Here is a 25,316-nt window from a genome sequence, read left to right on the forward strand (position 1 = left end):
AAGGTCACTTGTTCATGTAAGTATTCAATTAATTTGATTTATTTCCTCAGATAATACCAGCTTCTCCTTGACAACAGCAACTGAGGGGGTGTTTTGAGATGCACCAAAGTTTACATTTCTGGGGCTCATTAAGTCACAACACTGGATATAATTTAGGTTGTTCAAAATATGCACAATGTTATGACTTTTACTTGGTATCTGAGCATAACAACTGGCAAAAAAAAAAAAAAAAAAAAAAAAAATTCCACTTGATTATTCCTACAGTAACATTTAATATTCTAATAACCACTTCCAGCTAGCCTTTCTCTTCTCAGATGCTCAGAGGAGGCTGGCACAAACATTTTCTACAAGCTCCAGCAAATGAACCCCTTGTATAGAAATTGAAGTGTCTAATCTAATCTGTTGAGGGATCTGCACCACATACATTACCCTGACATTTAAGGTCTCATAGTCAGTGACCGGTTAACCAAATCTGTCACTATGACAGACATGTATTTCTACATGCCGTGCCACAACTTAATCTTTCAGGCACAGTTTAGGTGAAGGATGTTGTAGCACACTGAATCAGAATCTATAATATATGCGATGAAGAAATTTCCCGCTTGATGTTAAAATAGATCCATTCTGAGTGCCATAACTATAATAAAGCATATGAATTTGTCTACTAAGCTATACACAATAGATCAGCCGTTAGATTGCATCACGCTAGTTATCTCCACAATTACTGTTATTATTATGTGTGGTTACAACCCTCCACCTCTTCCCTTTTCCCTGATACCAGAATCTGTGACAATGAGTTTCTGGAAGAGAAGGTTATTTTGGAAATGGCTGCTAAGTGACATATCTGAACTTCTAAATTACCTCTTTTGATACCTTGTGATTACCATGCATCACACAGTAAATCCGTGAGTCAGAATGTTATCTGACATCTCCTGATAGCATAATAGATAACATTGTTCATAGCTCCAGTGCATTTATTATTTTAACTAACCGAAGAACAGATGGAATTTCCCTAGCACACTTGGATTTTTACCCTCTTGTGCTCTCCATTGTGTTGTTTGCTTTTGTGCTGAGCCTGCATCCAGACCTCTGCACCTGCTGCCTCAGCATGGCCTGATGCATGGGGTCCTAGTACTGCCAGGTGGAGCAACACACACACGTTGCCATCCATTTCTTTCCACAGAACAGGTGTTCTCCATCCAGGAAAGCTGTGCCAGCTCTGTCAGTGGCTCAGGGTGTCAGAGGCCTGCTGCTGCTTGAGGTCACCATAGGCAGTGTGCATTTGGGTTTATTAGTCAGCAGCAGACTTGGCTGAACTTTATCCCCGGAGAATTTGTTTTGTTTCTAAAGCTTTGGTGCCACAAAACAGGGACATAAAACTATTAGAGAACATCCAAAGAAGGGCTCAAAGGGAACGTCTGGAGGACAAAGGGTGTAAGGAGTGGCCAAGGTCCCTTGGTTGGTTCAGCCCAGAGCTGAGGAGAGGCCTCGTGGTGGCACAGAGCTCTGCTCTCTGATGGCAGTGACAAGGCCTGAGGGAACAGCATGAGCTGAATCAGGGAAGGGTCAGGCTGTGTGTTAAGAAAAGGTACGTCACCAAAGGGTGGTCAGACCCTGGAGCAAGCTCCCCAGGAGAGTGGTCACACCCCCAAATTGTTCAAGGAGCATTCAGACAATGCTCTCAGATACAGGGTTTGATTTTGGGTTGTTCTTTGTGGAGCCAGGTTTTGGATTTGATGATCCTTGTTGGTCCCTTCCAGCTTGTGATCTTCTGTGATTCTGTTTCTAACCATCTATGCTAGCCAGTAGCCCTGACCCTTGAAGAAAGAAAAACATATGTTCTTGATGGAGAAGGAGAGACTTCTGCCACTGTGACTCAGCAGCAATTATGCTGATTTTTATGCAGAGTTTATTAGGATGTTCCAGAAAAGGAGTTGTGCAACTCCTTTTTGTGGAAGCTCAGCAATCCCACTGTGGCAAGGACTAAGTCATGACGATCAGGCTCTTGGCAGTAGGTCCTGGAAGACTCCGAGAACTGGTGTTCAAACGTAAGGACTGCAGCTCTGACAGCATACCAGCTCCTAAAATCTGGGTTACTGCATGCTGTGCTTCAGGCTGAAAAGTTTCATGCACAGCTCCCAAATCAGTGTGATCTGCTAAGGGCCCCTCAAAGCTCTTAGGGGTGCCCTCCCCACCCTGTCTGCAATTACTGAGTCTGGTGGTGGGAGAACACACCCGTGCCTGAGGAAAAGCAGCTGAGATGTTTGTGGCACTTGGGGCAGTCTTCTCAAGAGCACTTTAAATACTGCTTGAAAGAGGTTTTAATGCACTTAGTGTATTGTGAAGCTGCTAAGAACAGTGTTAAATAATCACAGAGCAGGGTAAGAGAAGTTGTTAAAAGCCTTCCGTTTTATTTGATGCAGCTTACTGTACAGACTCCCATTCTTCTGGGGCAATGTGATGGCCACTTGATAGAAAACACCAGGAATGGTTGCAAAGGAGTGGCTGGCAGAAAATGGAGGCAGGATGTTAATAACTCTAAAAAAAAAAAAAAAAAAGGAAACAATCAGCTTAATGGACCCAGGCCCTTGCCATAATTCTGTGCGTCCGTGTCCAATGAATTATTGAGGATGGTTTAAGCACATTATTTCCCACAGCTGGGCTTCCTGAGCAGGTCATTTAGTGCAGACACTCATACTGCCCATCTCCAGCTGTGCCCCTCCAGGAGCCCCAACTCACAGTGCTGGCCTTGGGGTGTGCTTGTTTCCTTGCCACTTTTCAGTAGTTTACTTTGGTTTTGCAACACTGGAAGCCCAGAAGTCCCTGCAGATGCCCACTCTAACAGAGAGAGAAGCAGGGAACCCTCCATCACAGGTGTGCCATGGGTAGGACTCCTTCCTGCCAAGTCTGCAGATGACATGGGGTGAGGGGGGAGTAAGAAGAAGGAAAAGGTGGGAGCAGGAAAAAAAGTTAAAGAAAGATGAGAAAAGGAAGAAAAAGCGGCAGAGAGCAAAGAAAAAAAAAAGAAAAAAAAATCAGAGGAAAAAAAAAGACACAAAGGACAAAAAGAACACAGAAAAAAAGCAGGAAAGCAGAGAGAGAAAATGATTTCGAGATCGGCGGCAGCATCGAAGCGAGCCGCAGCAGGGCAGGGAGCAGCCTCACCCTGCCTGCGCAGGAGCCGGATCTCGGGCCGGTGTCGGAGCGGAGCCGCCCGGGGTGCGGGCGGGGCGCGAGGCGGGGCGGGCGGCACGAAGGGGCGGGCGCGGGGCGGTCCGGCACGCAGGCGCGGTGGGAGCCCGGGGCGCCCCACGCGGGCGCTCCCAGAGCCTCGGCGGCGGCGCCCGGCTCGGCAGCGAGGGGGGCGCGGGCCGGGACCGGGCGGTGTAGTGGCGGTAGTAACACCGGTAGCAGGAGCGTCCGGGAGCTGTGGGAAGAGGGCGGCACCGGCACCGCCGCCGCTGCACCCCGCTCAGCCGCGCTCTCGCCGCCGCTCGCCCCGCTGCCATGGGTTAGGGGGCGGCGGAGGAGCGGGGGACGCCGTCAGGCTGCGGCCGCCGGCGGAGCGCGGAGCGGCGCCCGCGGAGCAAGGGGGCGGACGGCGGCGGCGGCGGCGGCGGCGGCGGCGGCGGGGCGGCCGCCTCGGGGCTGGCGCGGGAGGCCGGGGCGGGGAGCTGCCCCGGTGCGAGCGCGGCGGCGGGCGGAGAGATGAGCGCGGAGTTGGTGAGCAGCGCCCTGGGGCTCGTCCTCTACCTCAACACGCTGGGCGCCGACTTCTGCTACGATGACAGGTACGGCGGGCGGGGGCACACCTGCCGGCGGCGGGGCCGGGCCGGGCCGGACGGTTGGGGGCCGGGGGAGCGGGGAGCCCGGATCGCCGGTGCCAGCGGCGGGGACGTTGACGGGGCCGTTGACAGCTCGCTGCCAGCCTGCCCTTCTGGCGGGTGCTGCCGCGACTTCGGGCGTCCCGTGCCGGGAACAGGGAGCGGGGTGCCGGCGGGGCACGAGGTGCCGCTCCTCCGAACGCCGGGCGGGGCTGGCCGCCGGGCATTCCGATTGGTGCCTTTTCCGCTGGCTTGATCTGATTGCAGTTAGAACGGATGCGTAATTAAAATGTATTAGGGAGAACAGCACGCCTGGCTAAACTTATGAACCGTCCTGGGGTGTTTCATGCGCCGTTGGAATTAAACCATCCGAGAGGCGAGCCGGGATTTACTTTGACAGCTTCTCGGCCGCCCTTCTCCTCCCCTCCGCCCGGAGGGGTCCCGCGGCGCGGGTTGGTGTTGGTGCCTCGCAGCGCCCTGCGGGGGGAGGCGGCCGGGCGGTGCGGTGCTGCCGGGCGGTGCGAGCCGTGCCGCGGGGTGGGACGGGGCAGCGTCCGGTCGGTGCGCTGAGCCCGGGCCGCCTCCCTCGGGCTGCTGCCGGCGGTGCACCTGCTGCGTCGGGAGCAACAACACCGTTCCCACAACGTCCTCAGGACTGCGGCGGTGTGGAGCCGCGTCCCCTCGGAGCGGGGCGGCTCGGGCTTCGGTCATTGGCGTCACTGACACGAAGTCCTGTGGAGCGATTACTTGTTTCTGGTGTTTGTGTGAGCTTTCCGGTTACGGACAAGGGTTTGTTTTTTAAGCCTGTTTTAACATCTGAAAACGTAATACACGAGCAGTAAAAGAAGGAAAAAAAAAAATCAGCCGTTATTCCTCTAGGCAGGGACTGAGTTGGACCAATAGAAAGCAGTATTCTGACACACTGACACTACTTTCAACCCGCTTGTTGTAGCTGAGGGCTGCAGAAGTTGAGTATTTGCGTAACCCTAAGAAGTGTGTGCTGCAGTATTCGGGCAGAACTGGGTTGTTTAAGGACGTGCCTGTAAGCCTGTCCTGCAGGCCAGTGCAATTTGGCTTGGCGTAGAAAGCAGTTTGAAGCGTTGCCTGATAGTGTTGATGCGGAGGTCAAGGTTACTCTTGCTCCTGCCCGGGTGTGCTTTAACACAGCTAGGAAATGGGGATATTGAGTATCGTCTTGGGAAGGGTGGAAAAGCTAGTTGCACGCTGCCTTCATAATGTTAGTCCCACACTGTTTAAAAGGTGTTCTGAAGCAAAGCTCTGCAGATATGTTTACCTTGTAACTAAAGAGCACTTCTCATCATTTTAACTAAGGTTTAGGTATTCACTAGAGCGCTCTAGAAGCCAATTAATGGCAGTCCCGTACGCAGGGTCATCCAATTAGGGTGCTTTTCAACTGCAGCCCTGGAAGGGAAAGGCAGGAAGGTTGTTGCTTGCTGGTAACTGTGGGACTAGGGGTGACAACAGCCGGCTCTCAGACCTGAAGGATTCCCTTAATGGTAATCACAAGATCTTGCTGCCCTGCAGGAGCCTACTTGAAACATAACAGAGGAAAGGATGTTGATGCTGGAGCTGTAGGACGTGGTCCCCCATGTGGGAGATGGATCATACGACTAACTTTAAGTGAATCAAGATTGTGCCTTTACGCTAGGAACCTGCAATCTGTTTCAGGAGGGCAGCATATTGCTTTACCTTTTTCTGCTTTCTTTGCCAAGTGTATTGAAATTAGATCAGACTGTTGTTTTTTATTTTATTTTTTTAATATAGTGATCAAGCTTACTTTATAAAGGGTGTCTGTAATTGCTTTCTCTATGTTTTTATGTAGGTTGGTTAAGATTAAGTGGCATCGTAAAAACTTCTTAGAACAAAATCAATTTCCCAATGGTAAAACTTAATATTTTAGCGGCTGCACTGCACCAAACCAAAGCCTGTACGGGCAGTGATATAACAAGTTTACTTGTACTCTGAGCTTTATAGCTTTATATCAAAGAATTCAATATTTTATTTCCTACCCTTCACCCAATGAAACTGAAATTGAATGAATTTAAAAAGTATTCGTTCTCACTTTTCATCTTGAGTCTGCCTAACTCACTGCTGCTTTCATGCTGGATAACGTGACATGCGCATAATCAGTGCAAATGTGATCTCTTAGATCGATTGGCTTATTGATTAGTGTGAATGAAAGTGACAGCTTCTAAACCTGAGAGCTCAGTGTAATGAGGAGTCACTGTTGTTTTCTCTGTGTACCTTGGAAACGAGCTTTTGTCACCCCCTTCCCTGCTGCTGTAATTTTCACAGGCAACTGTGATATTTTCTAGAAAAATGTGTAGATTACTGGGGAGGAAATCAGTAATAACCCTGTTCATTTTGGAACAAATAAATATATTTCTCATTCTCTTTTTGCTTTTTTTTAAATTTTAAAATGGATATGACATACACTAATCTGAAAGAAGAGACAAATGTAGGGAGAGGGGTGAATGCATGTCTAATGCCATGATGAGCTCACAATGCATATTAATAAACGTTGAGCAAAATCAATTCGGAGGCAGTAAGAAGAGGTAGGAAGAAATGCAGTTTTCATTCCTGCAAATGTATTGAAGATCTAACATATTGCACTGTGTTAAATCCAGCTTCTTGGCAGATTAAGGGGGGCTAATCTCTGGTCGCTGCACATCCAACCCTTGTTTCAGGCTAATATCTACCCGCATCACAGGAGGGAAGCCTATGGCTGCAGTGAGGCTAACAGCCTGGCATCATTATTTTTCCTTGCTGCTTGAGCCCACCCCAAGCAGGCAATCTGAGCTGTGGGCCCCTCGTGTGACCTGTGCTAAGTAGGACAGATCCCTGTCAGCCTGTCGCTGGGGTGTGGAAGATTTAGTGCTCTGAGTGTCCTGGGGTCATACGCTGCTGCGGTGCGTGTCAGAAGCTACTCATCCATTGAAGTGTTCCTTTGTCCTCCCAAATGGCGGAAGGAAGGCATGGTTTGAGGGGGCCACTAGGAGGGATCTTTAACGCTGAGTGGTGCATCTTCTCTGTGGCCACTGTGTGTATTTTCTGGAGCGCCAGTTTTACCAGACTTCTGGCTCCTCGAAGGATGCCTCCATGAAACGTGGCAGTGCTGGCCAGATCTCTGTGGCTTGTGCTGCGTTTTGTTTAATGGGCCTGAGTGGGGCAGCCTTGCTGGTGGGAGAAACAACATCAAACAGCCTTGTTTGAAAGCTACAGTATTACAAGCTGCACTGAAGAAATCCTAATGAATGCTTTTGTGCTGTAGTGTCAATTTTACATAATTTGGAAATGGTCTGAGGCCATGCCTGTTGCACAGTACCTCTGTTGGGTCTGCCCATGAGAATTAATCTAGCAAGTGACCCAAATACAGGCACTAGAAGAACAAGTGTAAGTACACTGGGGAAAATTGCTTGCCATCTGTCTCCTTGTTGAATGTGTATATTTGATTATTAATTTACATCTGTGATTTTTATGGCTCCTTTTTGTCATCTACTCTGTTTCTCTGCTCCAAGTGCACCTCTCCAACAGGCTTCAGTAGATCCAGTTCTCAGGTGGCTGCAATCTTTTCAATTCCAGTAGTGAGGCCAGCTGCGGAGGAAAATTGAAGAAGGGGACATTCATGCTTATCTGTAGTGTTTTCCCTTTGTCCCTGCTTTTGTGTCTTAAGTGTGCTAATTTCAAATGACCATAAGGATATTTTGTAAATGAAGCATGCCCTTGTGTTTGCTGATAAGGCAAAATGTAATCCAGAGAGGATGCCTGACTAACTGAGGCAGCATAGTTTTCAAGTATTGTATTTGAGGATCAACCAGGCAAGCCAGTAACTGACTGCCTGGCAGGGTGTATCTGGCTTGATAATGTTCCATTACTATGATGTCTATTTTCAGTGCTGAACGTCATCTAAAAATATATTTGACTTCAGCTTTAAAAGCATTTGTGCATAAAAATTTGTGTTGAATAAAGCACTTTGATCAAAATATAAAATCTGTTTCATCAATATAATGTGGTGTTCTGTGGTGGTTTTTTTTTTTTCCTGCAATGAGGATGCTCTAGTATAGAGGTATTTGGAAGCAAAAAAGAAATTGTCCCCGCAGGCTTTATTTTAAGATTTCTGGTACATACATATCACTCACATAAACCGTGCTGCTTTTGGTAGGTGGTTCAGAGAATAAATTCATGACTGTTAGCAGACGGAGGGTCTCCCTGAGTCACTAGCGGGATGTAGCTCATCTGCAGGAAGTTCTTCCAGTGCACAATGGAGTTACAAATTCTAATGATCCACTTTCTCCTGCATCTCCCATATGTATTCCAGCTGCGCTTCTGAATCCTTTAAGTTTGCCAGAGTGAAAGTTGCTCAGAAGGCGCAGAAGTCTCTCATCTCAATTTGTTAACCATCTGATAGCTGCAGGAATGCTGACTAGATCTACTTTGCCTCCCTCATCTGGAAGTTTGCCTTTTCCTTGTTGGCTGCTACGATTTTTTTTTTCTAGTGAAGCTGACTGAAGCAGGCTTTGCTGTTTGTTTATGGAATTTCTTTCTTTAGCTGAAATATGTGATGCTGAAGCTGTAGATACAAGCCTGCTGGCAACCTGTGGTGAAAGTTGCTCCAAACATACAGTTGGAGAAACAGACTAAATCTGAAGAGAGATGCTTGTTCTCATTGTTATTTATGTAAAAATGAGTCTGTTATTTGGGCCAATGTTTACAGTTAGATTTTATCATTTTGGTCCTTGAATTACTTTGCAGGCTTGACTCAGTTTTTGGATCAACTGTCTTTTTTAAACAATCCATCATTGCTAATGTTTGTCAGAAATGTTGATTGAAAGATGGAAATGTTTTACCTGGACATCTGAATCTTAGGTCAAAAGTTTGTTCTTCTCTGATGCTTTGGATCCCAGGGCAGCCTCTTTTTTAAATTTCTTGTGGTTGCAGATGCCTCTTGCTGGTCTTAGATGTTTGGCAGCTCTTGAGCTCCTGTGTTTTCGTGCTTCAGGTGTGTGATCATATAAACTCTCCTTACCTACGTTTAAATGGGGTGCTTGTTGTGTGGGAGGGTTGGTTAAGTCAGGATGACCGTGGGATTTCATTTCACTTCCAGATCTGGTTCTTAAGTCGCATACCAGTAGCCTCAGGATAGTCTTCTAGACCTGAGAAATTCAAGTTACGACTTGCACAGATGGATCCTCCTGAGTAAGTAGGAGAGGGTGCAAATCCTGCAATTCATTTCCCAGTTTTGTGCTCCACGGAACTCCACGTTGAACCATTTTTTCCAAAAGCCCAATTCCCATTACTGAATGAAACTTGAAGCACCACAGGAGATGTTTTTTGGAATCACATCCTGGACATTATTTAACATATTGACTCTACTGCTCAGTTTGTTAACTTCAGGACTGTCAAAATACCTCTCAGACCTGTAGATGACTCATCATGGTCACTGCAAAAGGCAGCGATGTTCCCTTTACTCTCTCTTCTGCTGAGACATAATACGATGCTGCTGTTACTCATTTGACCACTTATTGTGAAACAAATCTGCTGGATTGCTGGGATGTCAGTTAAGAATCATGTATCTGTCAAACTCTATTTCGCTTTGAAGAAGAAGAAAACCAGTAAATCAGTTTGAGGCCGATGAGATTTGTTCATCCAGCGCCCCTTAGAGAGGGATCACTGGCCATTATGCTCTGATGCACTGCCTTTTGAGCAATCTCTGGCCCTAAGCTTGAAGAGAGAGAAAAAGGAGAAGTGGTGTCCTTAAATATAATCCTTGTGTTCCCTGGGTGTACTGTTTTTTTTTTTTTTTTTTTTGTGTCAGGGTGTTGGTAGTAGGGGAGCTGCAGAAGTGGCTTCAGTGAGGGGAGCCCAGCTGCTGTTCCATGTCAGATCAGAGCCAGCTCCAGTTGCTTCAGAAGGGCCCCACCGCTGGGCAGAGATGAACAGTGAGTGATGCTGGGTGTGCCCTGGGAGAGCAGATCTAAGAAAGGAAAATAACAGCAGCTGGGAGAGACATAACCCTGCAGCCACCAAGGTCAGGGCAGGAGGTGCTCCAGGCATGGAGCAGAAGCTCTCTGCAGCCCAGAAGAGGTCCACAGTGAAGCAGGCTCTCCCCCTGCAGCCCATGGGCACCACACAGAGCAGATCTCCACATGCAGCCATGGAGAGCCATTGCAGGAGCTGCAGCCCATGGGGAGGATATTGTGGTGGGGTAGGAGGACTGGGGGAGCTGCTGCCTGTGTGGGGCAGTGCTTCAAGAGTGAGCCCTGTGGTATGGACCTGTGTTGGAGCAGTGCTTGGAGAGCTGCAGCCTGTACAAAATGCAGACAGGGTCAGTTCAGGAAGGGTGGCATCCCGTAGGAGGGACCCCACGTGGAGCACAGGTAGAGTGACCATGAAGCAGTGGTGGAGATGAAGCAGTGTAAACTGACTGCAGCCCCTCTTCTCCTGTGCTTCTTATGGGAAGGAAGCAGAAGGAGGAAGACGGGAGTGTCTTTCAGTTTCCTTTTAGTTCTCACTGCTCTCATCAGTTATCAATAGATAGTAAATTATATTAATAACCCTGTACTGAGTCTGTTTTTGTTTTGCCCGTGTTGGTAATTAGAGAGTGATTTCCCTGTTGTTATCCTGATCTTCAGGCTCTATTTCATCCTATTTTATCCCCCAATTCGATTGAGGAGGGGGAGTGAGAGAGCTGTGTGGTGATACTGAGCTACCCACTGGTGTGAAACTGCCACACCAGGACAATGTGAATTGCTGTTAGCATTCATTTTCTGATGGCTTTATGAGGAGGTTTTTCAGGAATAGTAGGAGGTTTCAGCTGGAGGTAAATAATACTCATTTACTGTCATCACATACCATCTTTCCTTCACCTCATCTTTTTAATTGCTGCAAAACGTGTTAAAAAATCAGTGTAATCTCTAAAAGAATGTATGGAGGTATATATAGTCTATACAGTAAATAAAATAGCGGAATTTTGTTTTATGCTTAAAACTTGAGACCAGGTGTTTTCCAGCATCCATCCTCCAGCAGAGAACTGGACAGACTTCCCTTTGAAGTCTTCCAGAAGGGCTCCTGGATTTATTTGGCGGTCTCTGCTGGCTGTGAGTGCTCCCTGCTCTCCAGCACAGTCCGGGCCACAGTTTTACAGGTGAGGGAAAGCAGATTTTCCATGTGATGGTGCAGCCCATCACTGCTCGTCAACTGGATGGACCTGTGGCATCCCCTATTACGGATCTGTCAGTAGACCAGAAAACCCCTCCCTGAACTCTGACCCGTGTTTCAAGTGAGGACAGCTTTTTCCAAGCTTAACATCCTGTTTCCAGGGTGGATTTTTCTCAGCTTAGTGTTACTCTAGGCTATTTTGCTAATGAGAGGGTTATGTGATTTTAACTCCTATCTGCTTTAGTCAGTCTGGTATTAGTTCAGAGGAACAAGGCGGTAATTGGTAGCAGAACTATTGCTGTAAAGTCTCTGCCAGTGTCTGGATGTTATTTTCGTGCAACTTGTTAATTTGCATACTTAAATCCTAAAAAAGGACTTGAATGCTTGAAATGGGGTCACAATTCAGTGACCAAAATTGTCATGGAAACAAACCCACTCAGCAGCAGCTTAAACTGCTCCTAGATCTTTGTTCTGTCTTCCCTTCCCACCCCCTGACTTTTTGGATCAAACGGTTAATAATTGGCCCTGGGCAGAGGAGCCATGCTCCAGTATGCCTTTCTCCAAGATACTGCCCATCCTTGATGCAGAACAGCCTGCGTCCTATGCTTAGGATATCCTCTAGTGAGAGATCTGTCTTGGAACCCTCTCAAATGCCTAAATGAAAGGTAGGTACACCACAAGTGTTTGCAGTCCCAATTTGGAGACAACATTTGATTTCTGTACTTAGCTTTTCTGTTTGTGTGGTTACCTGCCCTCAGTAAGCATACCTTTGTTTTTTATTGCTTTTCTGAGAATTTTCTGTCCCTCTGATAAAGGGAAATACAAGTCCTGAGTTGGATGGCTCTCTGTGACTTAGGTGCCCTCCTTAGAAAGCAGTGACGAGCTGCTAAGTGCATAGGCTCCCAACATTGTAATGAATCAATGGTGCCTTTATGGCATCTAGCCTCTGACTTTTATGCAGTGATGTTTCTCAGTTCATGTTGTTTAAAATAGCCAAGGGATTTTGCTTGGCAAGTTACAGAAGCCGATAGTGATTATTTGATATTAAAAAAAAAAAAAAAAAAAAAAAGCACGAGTATTTGACTAAAGCACTAAGAAATGCTCTTCCACTGAAAATGATCTTCTTAAGTTAATGTTTCCAGTGGATTTAAGGTAATGTAGTTACTCCATGGGGAAAGGCTGTGAATGTTTCCTGTTATGAAGATCTTCGAGGGTTAGCGCTGGTACCAAGGAAGTATACCTGTCTGTATACAGGATTCAGAGAGGCTCTGTGTTGTGGAGTATCACAGTTAAAAAAAAAAAAAAAAAAAAAAAAAATTCAACTCTGAAAGCTACCCAAGTAGCACTGAACTTGATTTAGTTTTGTCGATGAGTTTGTGTATTATGGCTTCATCTAGATTCCAGTAGAAGAAGAAATAGGAGACACCATGAGGAGACAAGCATCGGTGTGTAAAGATAGGAGGGCTAATGTGGCCTCCAGATGGTAGACAGAGATGGTCTGCTTTGAAATAGTGGTCACTTTGCAATGAGGGATTCAGTTCACTGAATTGTGAAGTAATAGGTCAGCATCTTGGATCAGAACTAGAACTGCTAATCCAAAATGCTTTTTCCTTCAAGTGACTAATTTGTTCCAGGAACCTAACATGAAATCTTAAAGTGCTAGTTCAAAAAAAAGAAGTCTCTTCTGGAATTTTTAGAGGTTTTTTTTTTGTGCCTTCGTACAGTTTAGTCCTAGCTTTTTCAGGTTTTATTTTATTTTATTTTTTGTGGGCACAGGAGAATGCACAGGAAAATCTCACCAACTATAGAACACAGCAGTATATTAAGCAATAAACTTAAAGTTTGCCTTTTAAAACACACAAAATGTATGTCTTTACAGGGTTTTTAGGTCTTTGTCACTTCCTCTTTCTCATTCTGTGTTGGTGATTTTAGCCATATTCCAGCTCTGTGATAACCCAAATCTTGACTCCGTGTTGCGGTATCATCACATTCATGGGTCCTGATCAGTTACAGCTGGCTCTCTTGTTTGTGTGGACTTGTACTCTACCAGTTTGAGAAGGGGTTTAGATCCAGTTAGAAATTCAAGTGAGATGCTTGCTCTTGCCTCTACAGCCATTAGAATAACTTTCCTAACCCATCTAACACTGGGGATTTCCCTTATTAAAGTTGAAGGAGCCTGTGCTGGCTTCAATGGGACTGTGTGGTCAAGAATACACTTGTGGTGGTTGTTCTGTAGGCTCTGAGCCTTCTGCTGTGTACTCTTTTTAGTTCTTCATGCTCTTTAAAAACAAAACAAAAACACAAAAAACTCACCCAAACAAAATAAAACAAACATACAAAAAAACCCCCAAACCAACAACCTCTTTGTTTTCAAATAAAAATATTTGAAGGAATATTGTGCCCTGCCATATCCTCTTATTTCCATCAATTATATGAAGATGAAGGTGCAATTGTGCCTTCACTTGCACTTTATACTGCCTTTATTTGATTTGACTGCTTATTGGGGCTGTAGTGTTGGTTGATTGTTTTGATTCTTTTTTTCAATAAAAAGATGAAGAGGTAATTAGGCTCAAGTGTGAGACTTAGGCTCAGAAACGGCACAGTATTTTAACAAGCCTTATTTTGTGAGTTGTCAGTCCTCTAGGTACAGCACTACAATACATTTTTTTGCCTTAGATTAAGACGGTATTGGTCAGGCTTTCCTTGTTGATGCCTGAATTTCATTAGGGAATCATCCTGGGCAACAGTCTGAAATCAGATGAGAAGCTCTGTGTGGAAGTTAGGTTTGTAGGTCTCTAGCAAGGTTCTTTTTCTGCCATCTTGTCTTTGACCTTTCAGACGCCTCCCCAGCAAATCCCATACCAAAAGCAGTAGATACTTCTGGGAATGGTAGACATCTATTTGTGTGTTTCCTTGCTGAAAAAAAAAAACCAACCTGGATTGTAATAAGAAGTTCCCTGTAGTAAATTCCATGGAGCTTGAGCGTGTGAGTGTATGTTCTTCATTTTCTCCAAACAATTTCAGTTGTACTTGAAGAAACTTTCTAAGTTGTTTTTTTGTTGTTTGTTTTTTTTTTGTTTGTTTTTCTTTCAGGAGGAAAAGGAAGATTGGTCTTGCAAAAGTAGAGTTAGTTGCAGAAGAAATACTTCATTCTCTAATTATTTGTAATTAAACTTCTGATCTTTTGCATTTTTATAATTAAAGCAGAAGACAGTGGAGGCTTTTTAAAAGCCGTTTGATCTGAGTTAGGGTTCCAGTGCCAAAACAATAATTTAAATGCCCCATGACTATATAAATAAAGCTTGCAGAGAGAAAAAATACAAAGTGAATTATGAAAATTTTAATCAAATAACATTGCATTTTTTGTGTGTAGTAGCTTGTTTTGGTAACACAAGCAGGTCTTTCCTCTTTAACACCAGTGTACTTCAGTAAATGTTGTATTTTATATGAGATGACTTAGCTGTGTGTTCTACTCCATTTCACAGTACATTACTCATTTCTTTATATAAGTTGTTAAAAACTGTAGTATTTCTCTTTAATAAACACTGTGCTTCTGAAGAATTCTTGGGATGCGCTTTTTTTTTTAGAAGGAGAAGGACTTAACTATGCGGAAAGGCCAGAAAGTAGATGGCTCCTTGTGTTGCCTTGTGTTAAAAACAGACCCCATGTGAAATCCCTTCAGGCTGCTCTTCACTTACAGCCACCCCTGTGCACTGCCTGAGCTCTGCAATGACTGCTGAGTTCGGCCCTGCACCAGAGCTATGGTGTGAGTTAGCTTGCAGCACCCTGAGTGCAGTTATGGGGCAAATGGAGAGCTGCTAGCAGCTGATGCCCAATGTGAAAGCCATCCCCATCCCAAGAGGCTTGGAGTTGTATGGCTGGATGTGCCCTCAGCTACTGTGCAAGACATTACATCTCTTACTGCTTCCTCTCCCCCTATTTTTGCCCCTTATGTGATTACAAGCTCTTGGCAGCCAAAGTGGCATCTTTAATAGACATATTGCACTGGTTGGCTCAGCGTGATAAGGGCATCTGGTTGTGGGCATCTGGCTGCTTTAAAAGGATGATTCAGCTGAAAGAATGGAAGCATATTGGAAGTTCTTTTATTCCACAGAGTTGCTAGGTGTGTGGGTGCTGTTTAACCAGGACAGATTTGCTGCAGTTTCCCATTCCTCTGAATATGTTCTGCTATAGGATTTTACCAAAGTTTTTTATTGTCCTTTTTTCTCTTTTTAAGTGGCTCTAAGTCTTTTTTGATTCATGTTGAATGAGTCGATTTGTATCAGTTCAAAACTGAATCCCAAATTACCCTGATATGTGATGGACCTAGGTACTTGTTCATGGCTAGCTGGTACAGGGCTAAAACAAGTAGGAAGGATTAAGTGTCCAGGCAGCAGGAAGTTAGTTTGTCCTCTGGAATTTAGAGCCTGCTTTTAGCACTTGACAAAGAAAATAATGTAAAGATGTTAACAAAAAAAGTAGATATTAGTAGCCACCCAAAATTGATTTGTAGAAGTATGATAAACCTGTGAGAGATTCTGCAGGAAATTCTCCTGTAGGGGACAGTCAGCTATTTCTTTCTTTCTTTTTATTTTTTAATATACACTTTTCAACCGTTAAATGCAATCCTTTCCAAAAACAGTTAAAGATTCTCCTAGAGTTTGACAGACTCTCTGGTGAGGTGGGGGAAGGATTCCATTAAGGAAAAAAGTTCTAAGGAATATTGGCTTTCACCTAGTTGTGTAATCCACTATCACATAATATTAATAAGAATTAATATTTAGTGTATTTCTCTTGAAAAATGGTAAAAAATATGAACTACCGGTATATAAGAATACCTATAGTGTTTTGTCCATCTGATGTCAACATTTGTGTTTAATTTATCTAGGTTCCTCCAAATGCAATGCCTCCTATTTATTTTCATGGTAACAACAACAGAGAGCACGATAATGCCATCTGATAGAGCAAATTCTTGGCTACAACACACTGTTTTCAACACAGCCACTGACATTTGCTATACATTGTTGCCAGTGATGAACAAGAACCTGCATGGCGTGCTCATAAAAATCTGCGCCACTGGAGATGACCCACTGTTGTTATTGCTGAAATGCACCACCCACCACCTCACCATGCTCACATCCACCATTTGGTCTTCATAAGCATCCATCAAGCACCAATTAATGGCAATGTGTGCAACGTTTTCTGCATGGAGGAGTTCAGTGACACGTCTTTGCTTCGTCTGCACTTCTGTGTCAGACTGCCCCTCTGCTGCCATCTGTCACATGGCAACAGAATGGAACCTTCTCACCAATATTGTTACACCTCTACTGTCATACCACCAACATCTGCCTCTGATTTTGAGGGCCAACATACTAAAATAGGAGGCATTACTTTTTTAGCAGCCATTGTACTGTGTTTCAGAGCTGTTGATCTGAAGTATTTGGGATTCTGCTGATTTTGCAGAATCAAGGCTTTCTGCTCTGTATGCTGGTGTGGATTTCAGCACTCCTTGGGGGTGGTGTTGGAGGAGTCTTATCTAAGCAAGAAAATTGAATAGTAAAGATCTGAAGGTGATGATTCTGATATGTGTATCTTGAAAGGCTCTGATACAGTAGCTTGAAGCAAGGTACCACCCTGTTAGGCACAGTTTCCAAAAGTTACATGCTGTGTGAAATTTAAATGTGCCTACTTGACTCTGTGCTTGGTTTGCTCTGAAATTCTTGCAGTATGAAATCTGTAGATTTTGTTGAGGCTCCCTGTATAGTAACTTAATATAGGCGAGGAATTTCAGTTTATATTCATGCTGTGCAAATTGTTAATGACATGAAAAAGTGTACGAGCTTGTTATGCACCAAAAGGTTTTAAAGTCAATTTCTTATCGCTGAAACCCAACATGTTACAGTACCCTTTTCTGAATAAGTGACTCTAAAGCACGCAAATAAAGAGCTAATATGCAGGTAAATATAAGTGTGGAAGTGCTTGCAGGGTTTTGATGTAAACAGTGTTACTAAGTGTCTTATTCTTTCTATAAATATTTAAGAAAAATCTAAGTGATGTGATGAATGGTGAACGGGATTCAAATCATTTTTTGAGTTTTATTTTCTTCTGGCCTCATATAATTTCAACAACAGTGCTTAAAACTGTAAGTTGCATTTGATTGCCTGAGCACAGGTAGAGCAGTAGGGACTTCTGTCCATTGTGTAGCACACTGGGAGTGATGGCTCAGTGTTTTTGCTCAAACAGCCCTGAGAACACTTTCTTTTGCATACCTCCTTTAAGACAAGAAATCACAGGGAAACATATATACATATGCAGAGTATATAAAAGCACAGTGTTATACTTTATATTTTCTGTGCTGTGTGGCTAGAAAGGTAACTAGTGAGTAGAGAGTATTTGTTTCCTTATTTCTCATTGAATCCTATAAAAAATGCATGAGGTAGCAGAACACAGTCCTGCTAAGGAAGAGCAGATATTGTGATAATTCATAGCGTGAACCTGAAATCATGCCAGTTAGTCCTCTGCCAAGGGTAAGTGAACACACTTGTAGAATAAGTTGCTCAAGACAGACTGCTTATCATGCTGTATTTTGCTTTGTAAAATGCAAAAGAGCCCTGCACATAGCAGGACAGTTGCATTTAATATGCATATTTAATTGCACATATAATAACAGACATAATTTTTCATCCTTGCAGTGCTATCTTATGTCTGCACCAACAGTGCAGGTCATGGAGGGAATGAAGGGATGGACTGCAATCAGTGAATCTTCCTACAGAGTGATTAAATTAGTATCAAATTATGCCCTTAGGATATTTCTGAGCTCTCAAATATATAAGCTGCATGGTAATCAGAAAAAAAGGATGTTGTTTCTTTTTCTAGTGAAAGAGTCTTTGTTTCTGTAGACTTTGTTCTGAGTTTCAGCAGGAATTCGGGTACAGCAGGAACTTCTACCTTTTTGCTTTCTGTGGCAAAGGATCTGTGTTCACATTTTTTATTTTTTTTCTGCTGAGGGTTAGAAGCTAGGTACATGGGTCACCTTTCACTCATTCTAAATAAAACTAAATGAGGAAGTAAGTACAGGGATTATATTTCAGCTATTGCTTCAGGAACTGACTAAACGTTGATTTAATTGAGTTCAATTTAGATTGGTTGAATGTTGCTGCTGTTGTAATTAAGGAAAGAAAACTGCAGCTACCTAATCTGTTTTTCTGTCTCTTGTACCTGCCTGAAGTTTATTCTTTTCTAAATTGCAAATGAGCATGTGAAGCATCCTGCAAAATCAGTATTTGTGCCTTGATGACTATGCACTAACTACCTCGTGCTTATTGGGATGGTAAAAATTAGCAGATTGGGGAGGATGAATGGCCTGTTTAATAATCTCCAAGAAGGAGGAAAAATGACTTAATAATTTGTTTTAGTGATGAGCTGTTTACTGCGTCCTTAGGTAGATAAGGTCAAGATAAAAGCAGATCATTTTGTAGGTCTTACGTGTCAGTAAGACATAAAACAGCAATGTAGGGCTCAGGTTTACCCTGACGACTGCTTTCAGAAACACTTGGACATGTGTTCAGCTTTTTGGATGTAAATAGTCCCATTACATGAAGTCTGGTCCAACTGGAGTCAATGGTAAAACTTGTGGCAATTTAAATAAGGCTAGAATTTCATGAATGAGTTCAATGAGACTACTTGTGTACAGTAAGTTAAACACATGGCTTAGTGTTTGCAGGATAGAGGGCCTGCAAGGCTACGGGAATAAGACCCTTGTGACACAGTTTGAAGTCTGACATTCCTTGCTATTGGGTGATGGAGAGCTGTGGCGAGGAAGTGGATGAACCTTTTGGGCATAAACAAGCAAAGAGTATATAAAACATAATAAATAACTACAATTCATAAAATGCTTGGTTGGTCCTAAATAATGAATCAGTGAAAATGTTTACGGGCTGTGCTCGTTCTTGTAATATATTTTTATTTTATATTTTTTGGCACAAATGCATGTAAGGAATTAGTATCATTGTTATGTTTTGTTATTCATAACTATCTAGTAGTGGGAGAAGCTTTCTTTTGAAAGCGGGAGGAGGCAAAACAAAAGTTGCAGCCTCTCACCCCCATTTTAATACTCTCACATAAGACTTATGTGATGTTTGATAATTATGTCAACTGTTGCAGCCATCATGTATATCAGCTACTTAATTTCATATCACGTTCAGTAAAGAAACACTGTGCGTTATCGTAACTTTGACTGTTCTCTCCATCTGAGGCTTTCTCCTCCAGATGTTTCACTGGTTAGCAAATTTGATTTGGAACTGCTTGTACAGCAAAACAACTGTCGCACGCATTAACAGATCTCTGTCTCTCTCTTTGTGTAGAATATCTTTGCAGAGCCCAGTTTTGTGTCTTGGTGACAAATAGAGTTTAAATGACTGCCTCCTTAATTCTGTGAAATTTAGATAAGTGCAATTTTCCAGGTTTTTGAGGGAATCCTGGTTTATATTTTATAACACATACACAACCAAACAATTATCATGAGGTTTTCTGGCAGCTTGGCAGTCCTTTCTGCCTATGGAAACAATTACACAATAGTGCATATGCAAATAATGTTATCAGGTGCTTTTTGTGTGTATTCACTCATTTTACCTGGAGTATACTAAAAAGCTGCAGCCGCCTTCTCATTTAAACAAAGCCATCTCTATTGTAAGACGAACTCACATAAAGACAGAGACATTGAGGTCTTAAGAAAATAACAGCTGCTATTCATTTTCAAATGCTTTCATTTTGGCATGCTGTTGATGATATTTTCTTTCTCCATGCACTTGAAAATGCTCGTGCCGGGAGGAACGTCTCCCCGTGGTGAGGTTAGATTCAGGCTGTGACCTCCCCTTTGTCCTTGCTCTCTCTCCTTATGCTGACTCCAGGTTGTAGACTGATATTCCCTGTATTTCTGGAGGATGGAGGAGGAGAAAATATTAGCGCTGCTGATTGTGCACTGCTGCTGGGGAGCAGGATTCTGTAGTGGCCAAGTACAAAAAAAGTAAAGTGTCAAGGCAGTAGGAGATATAGCACTGGTACAAGGCTCTTGTGATGTGAGTGCACGTGTCTGAGGCAAATACTTTCTCACTTCTCGTTTAGTGTTTGTAGTTCTTAAAGTTTGAGAGTTTTTTTTTTTTTGCTGCATTATGCTAAGATACTGATGCAACTCCTTTCATTTCCCTTATATCATCACACTGGGAGTGGTGCATTAGGGTGCTTTAGGAGTACTTGAGATTTCCTCCCCCAGGGCACTTCAGACTGAAAGAGATGAGAAGAGCAATGCATGGAAAAGAGACCATGTGCATAGTGTTCCTGCATGTTAATGTCTGTGTTGTATCTGCAGGTATGAGAACCATCCAATAGTTAAAGTGAGGAGATGTCTGGAAATTTGGAGGAGGCAAGACAGGGGAGGGAGAAATGAGTTACGGCTGAATGCTTGGTGGTTGTTAGTCATGTGGGATGCGAAGGATCCAAAGCCAGTACACAAACTGAGAGGAAAATTGCCCTCAGTGTGTCAGTGCTGCTACTGAGTTTGCTGAAAGAGACATTAGCCCTGGATTTTGGCAGTCTCAACTGTTTCTGTTGTAGTGAGCCAGGCTGGGTCAAACTGCTTAAGCCAAGGACGTTTGCTCTGCCGAAACAAACTTGAGATCGATCGGACCATTGGCATGGCTAGGAGGTTGCACAGGGGTAGCTGCTTGTGGCGTAGGTGGTGATGAACAATTGGTGGTGATAATCGCATCAGACTGTACCAGTGAAGTCTGTCCAGAGAGATCTCCCTGGATTTCACTCTTACCTTTCACGAGTTTTCAGCTTGCTCTTCTAACCTGTTCTGTTTCGCCATCTCCCTGGGTGGTTTTCTCCTCTCATGTTTCCTACAATGGAAAGCTAATAAGACATATACAGAAAACAGACGCTGGAACCAAAGTAGGAAAAATGAGCAATGGCTCAGTTAATAGAGTTTGGCCCTTTCAAGGAGAAAGACACAATGTAGACTGAAAAAGAGATAAATTGCTTGGGAAAGGAAAATGGATAAAACAATGTGGCTGAAGACAGAGGCCCAACTGTTACTGTGTAAAAATTAGATTGCTGCAGAAGCTGGGGTTTTGTGGCTGCCTTGTTTGGCTATTCTTTACGCGGAGTCCTAGTTTAGGGCAGACAGCAACAGTGCAAAGCGCTGCTGCTTTTAGCCGGTTCTTGCTAAGGCTGCTGTGTGGCTAATGAAGCGCTAGAATGTAACCTAGTCTTGGCAGTAGAGGTTTGGATGGAAGACCAAACTGAACTATCAGCAGAGATGATACTATTTTTAGGGCTATGTATCTGAAAAAATAGTTGATAGAAACTGTAGAAGGTCTCGGAAAGTGGCGCTGTGCCTTATGCTGAAAAAGTTTTAAATCCCTGTCAACATGAGAACTGACTGTGAATTTCAAACATAGGATTGCACAGCATGTGGCATTCATTTATTATCCCATTATTAGATTAAGTGTTATGAATTAAGTACCCTTTTCCTTGTTTTCTTAGGCTATTGTTATAGAAGGCAAACATGCATCTGAAATGCCAGGTATAGACTTGCTTTTTCTTCTCAAACTTTCTTCTTTTTCCCTTCTCTCCTTCTCCTCTCCTTCTCCTCTCCTTCTCCTCTCCTTCTCCTCTCCTTCTCCTCTCCTTCTCCTCTCCTTCTCCTCTCCTTCTCCTCTCCTTCTCCTCTCCTTCTCCTCTCCTTCTCCTCTCCTTCTCCTCTCCTTCTCCTCTCCTTCTCCTCTCCTTCTCCTCTCCTTCTCCTCTCCTTCTCCTCTCCTTCTCCTCTCCTTCTCCTCTCCTTCTCCTCTCCTTCTCCTCTCCTTCTCCTCTCCTTCTCCTCTCCTTCTCCTCTCCTTCTCCTCTCCTTCTCCTCTCCTTCTCCTCTCCTTCTCCTCTCCTTCTCCTCTCCTTCTCCTCTCCTTCTCCTCTCCTTCTCCTCTCCTTCTCCTCTCCTTCTCCTCTCCTTCTCCTCTCCTTCTCCTCTCCTTCTCCTCTCCTTCTCCTCTCCTTCTCCTCTCCTTCTCCTCTCCTTCTCCTCTCCTTCTCCTCTCCTTCTCCTCTCCTTCTCCTCTCCTTCTCCTCTCCTTCTCCTCTCCTTCTCCTCTCCTTCTCCTCTCCTTCTCCTCTCCTTCTCCTCTCCTTCTCCTCTCCTTCTCCTCTCCTTCTCCTCTCCTTCTCCTCTCCTTCTCCTCTCCTTCTCCTCTCCTTCTCCTCTCCTTCTCCTCTCCTTCTCCTCTCCTTCTCCTCTCCTTCTCCTCTCCTTCTCCTCTCCTTCTCCTCTCCTTCTCCTCTCCTTCTCCTCTCCTTCTTTTCTTTTTTTCTTCTTCTATGATGTCTATTGTGAAGGACAAAGGGAAAACTTAATTTTGACCTTAAAGAAGAAGTTATTTGTGAAGATATATAATTGAAGGCCTGTAAGACTTGTGGCCTGAAAATGGAAACTTTACCTCAGTTAACATATTCTGAGACCTGCTCTGTGTGGAGTTTTGCTGAAATGTTCAGTGGATGCTCTTGTGAATGATGAATGAAGCTTTAAAAGATTTCTTGCATCTACCTGTGTGTTGCAGGCAACATGCAACTTTTCATGCTGGCACGAGCTTGGTAGAAATTCTATAAATTTATCACGAAAAACATCCCACTTGACAGTTCATACTTCTCTCTCTGTAATTGTAAAACAGGAGGAAGATACACTGAGATTTTCCTGTTAACATTTTTCTTAATCACCATTTTCTTAGATGGAAGAAATACTTTAGGACTGCTTATGGCTATGAAGTATGTTTACCTTTAGCTGATATGGCAATTCTTATAATACATCAATATTTTTCTGTCAAGTATGATATCCATGTTTTGGACATAGAGGCAGAATTTGTCTGATAACGGCATGATAGCAGTCCACTTACACAAGTTAACCAGCATCAGATTGTGGGGAGTTTGCATGGTGACTTGGCAGTGCAGCATTCACCACAACTGTTGGTCAAGGTGTAAGGATAAAGTCTATTCAATTTGTCTTTTGAATACACTTACATATGTTAAGTAGGAAGAAAAATTGTGAGTGCTAAAATTGGGAATGCTAATGGGTTTTTTAGCATGCTTTCATCAGTTACTTTGGTGTACAGTTAACTCTCTCAAGTCAATAACACTCTCTTTCCAAACGGATTTGAGTTCTAGAGACCATGCAAATATGAGGGACCATATGAATATGAGGGACAATGGCAATCTCTATCCAACCTAATAGAAAACAGCAGCAAATAACTCAGTCTAGAGAGTCACATGTGTTCAGTGCATGCTTCTGAGTTATTCTGGCGTCTAAATATATTCCCAGTGTGTGACTATCACTGTATTTTTGCCTCAATGTAATTATGAGTTACTTGGACTTAGATATTTTTGGCATATGCTTGAGTTATGGCTCTGGCAGACATAGCCAGAAAGCTCAGATAGGGCCCAATACCAGGGCTAAGTCAATAAATGTATGATATTTTCAGTGTGGGTGGTTAAAAGTATAATCTTTTCAAAAGTTTATAAAAGAACACTCCTTCCAACAGCACTGTGTGTTCTGAAGCGGCTGGATCTTTGTAGAGTTGCATCTCCATTATCTGAAAGACTGTCCCAGTCCTAAAGACCAGGCCTTTATTCTGGCCTAGACAAACAAAAACCCAAATACTTTATATTTTCCCCTGTCCACTTTTTATTGGACTTAGTAGGATTGTTGATATAAACCTAAACATTGGTACAACTGTCTTATTTTTTGAGAACATAAAAATCTTAGAGATTTTGCTCATGTTTTATTTCCAATTACCTCATCAATACCCTCAGTGTGAAGTAATGGAAATCTGTGTCTGGGACACAGACTGTGTGGGGAAAACAAACGATAATTAAAAGAATAACTGTTAAAATCAAAATTAATTATGGTTAATAAATAAAATTTACTAAAATATTTTTTTTTTTGTAACAGATCTGAATCTCTTATAATTTTCCCTTCATTTTTTAGAGTGCTGTTGGAAAAGTTGTATTTTGCTTCTTCTATGTATTTATCTCTGAAGAGGTTTCAGTACTTTTTGAAGACAGCTATATGTTTGTTAAAATCACAACTCAAAGTGCAGTGGTTAACATTAACAAATATTTACTCTCTTTTAACACTGGAATGATCAGCAGTGCCACAAGCTAATCTGTGGATTTACCTGAGGTGCTGTTGTGAGCCCTCAGAGTGATATGTTTGAAATTGTGCTCATCCATTGATTTGTGTAAAACATGCCCCTTTATCAAAGACCTGCATAAAGGCATAGATAATTTTATGAGTATTTTTGAAACGCAACTTTAAAGGTCTTTCCCGTTGTAGTTACTTAACATTACTTTTGGCTTTTCTTACTCTGTTTTTCTCCTGTATGATCATCTAGTATTAAGAAAACATTTCTTACCAGTATATACATATATAAAAAGAAGTAACCAAATTAACTCAACACAACCCTCTGAGAAATAAACATGGACAAGCCCTTTTGTGCCATCATAGAATGTGAACTGTGAAAGCAGTGCAAGCTCAACTAGTCTTCTTGCATGCCAGTATTAAATTTGTTCTGTTTTTCTTCTGTGTCTTTCTTGTTGTTTGCTTTGTTCCTCTCCTCTCTTTCTTTTCCACCTCTCACTTGTATCACAGCTTCTGTGGTCTGAAAAGGAACTTGCACTGACCTTGTTCAGTGTCTTGCAGAAAGGCATCTTCACTGACGGTTTGGATTAATTAAATATTGTTACTTGGTTCTCTGAATCTGATCCATGTTTTGTTGCTTCTTATAATTCATGTAACCTACCACTTCTTGCTTTTATGCCTCTTTGGTGAGGACAAATGTCAGGCTTTTATGCTGGTGCTTATTGATATCTGTGTCTTTTCTGTACTACATTAAGTTCTTGAGCTCTATGAGTGGGAAAAACAGAGAAGTGATAAGGTACAGTGGTGCTTATGTAAAATACGCGCTACTCATGAATTTTACTTGTGAGCTGCAGAGCACCTTTGCCAGCAGGGCAAATCTGTGAGTGTCTTCCCCTTGTCAGAAACCAGAGCCACTTTCAGATCTGCTGCCCTGGCAGTTCCGGGGACACACTGCTTTCCCAAGGTGCTTGCTGAAGGCTGGGCACGATGGCCTTGATGAAGGCCCCTGGCTGCTCCTCCTCTGCCTCCTTTGTTCCTGTAATCCCACAGCAGCTGTCTGAATTTCCTTTGATTCCTCCTGCTGCAGCAAAGCTGCAGGGGCTCTGGAAACCTGGCCCTGACCCCTG

At 43.3% G+C, this 25,316-nt stretch overlaps 1 protein-coding gene and 1 long non-coding RNA gene across 4 annotated transcripts in view; one reads left to right on the top strand and one right to left on the bottom strand.

Moving 5' to 3' along the window:
* Positions 1-344: 344 nt before the first annotated feature.
* On the bottom strand, positions 345-3,983 carry LOC116226715 (uncharacterized). 2 transcript variants are annotated; one of them, XR_004166394.2, is made up of 3 exons: positions 3,754-3,983; positions 2,740-2,907; positions 345-2,538 (listed from the first exon to the last, which is right to left on the bottom strand). It is a non-coding gene; the product is annotated as an uncharacterized LOC116226715 (long non-coding RNA). The 2 variants fall into 2 exon arrangements; XR_004166395.2 differs by lacking the exon at positions 3,754-3,983 and adding an exon at positions 3,166-3,275.
* TMTC2 (transmembrane O-mannosyltransferase targeting cadherins 2) overlaps positions 3,633-25,316 on the top strand; it is a 235,915-nt gene continuing 214,231 nt past the window's right edge. For both annotated transcript variants that reach the window (XM_031589647.2, XM_031589648.2), the window contains exon 1: positions 3,633-3,791. In XM_031589647.2, the coding sequence (XP_031445507.2) occupies positions 3,709-3,791 (83 nt within the window). In that variant the 5' untranslated portion in view covers positions 3,633-3,708. The remainder of the gene's footprint in view (positions 3,792-25,316) is intronic.

The sequence above is a fragment of the Phasianus colchicus genome, chromosome 1 (genome assembly GCF_987193195.1).
Source record: "Phasianus colchicus chromosome 1, bPhaCol1.hap1.1, whole genome shotgun sequence".
Taxonomy (NCBI): domain Eukaryota; kingdom Metazoa; phylum Chordata; class Aves; order Galliformes; family Phasianidae; genus Phasianus; species Phasianus colchicus.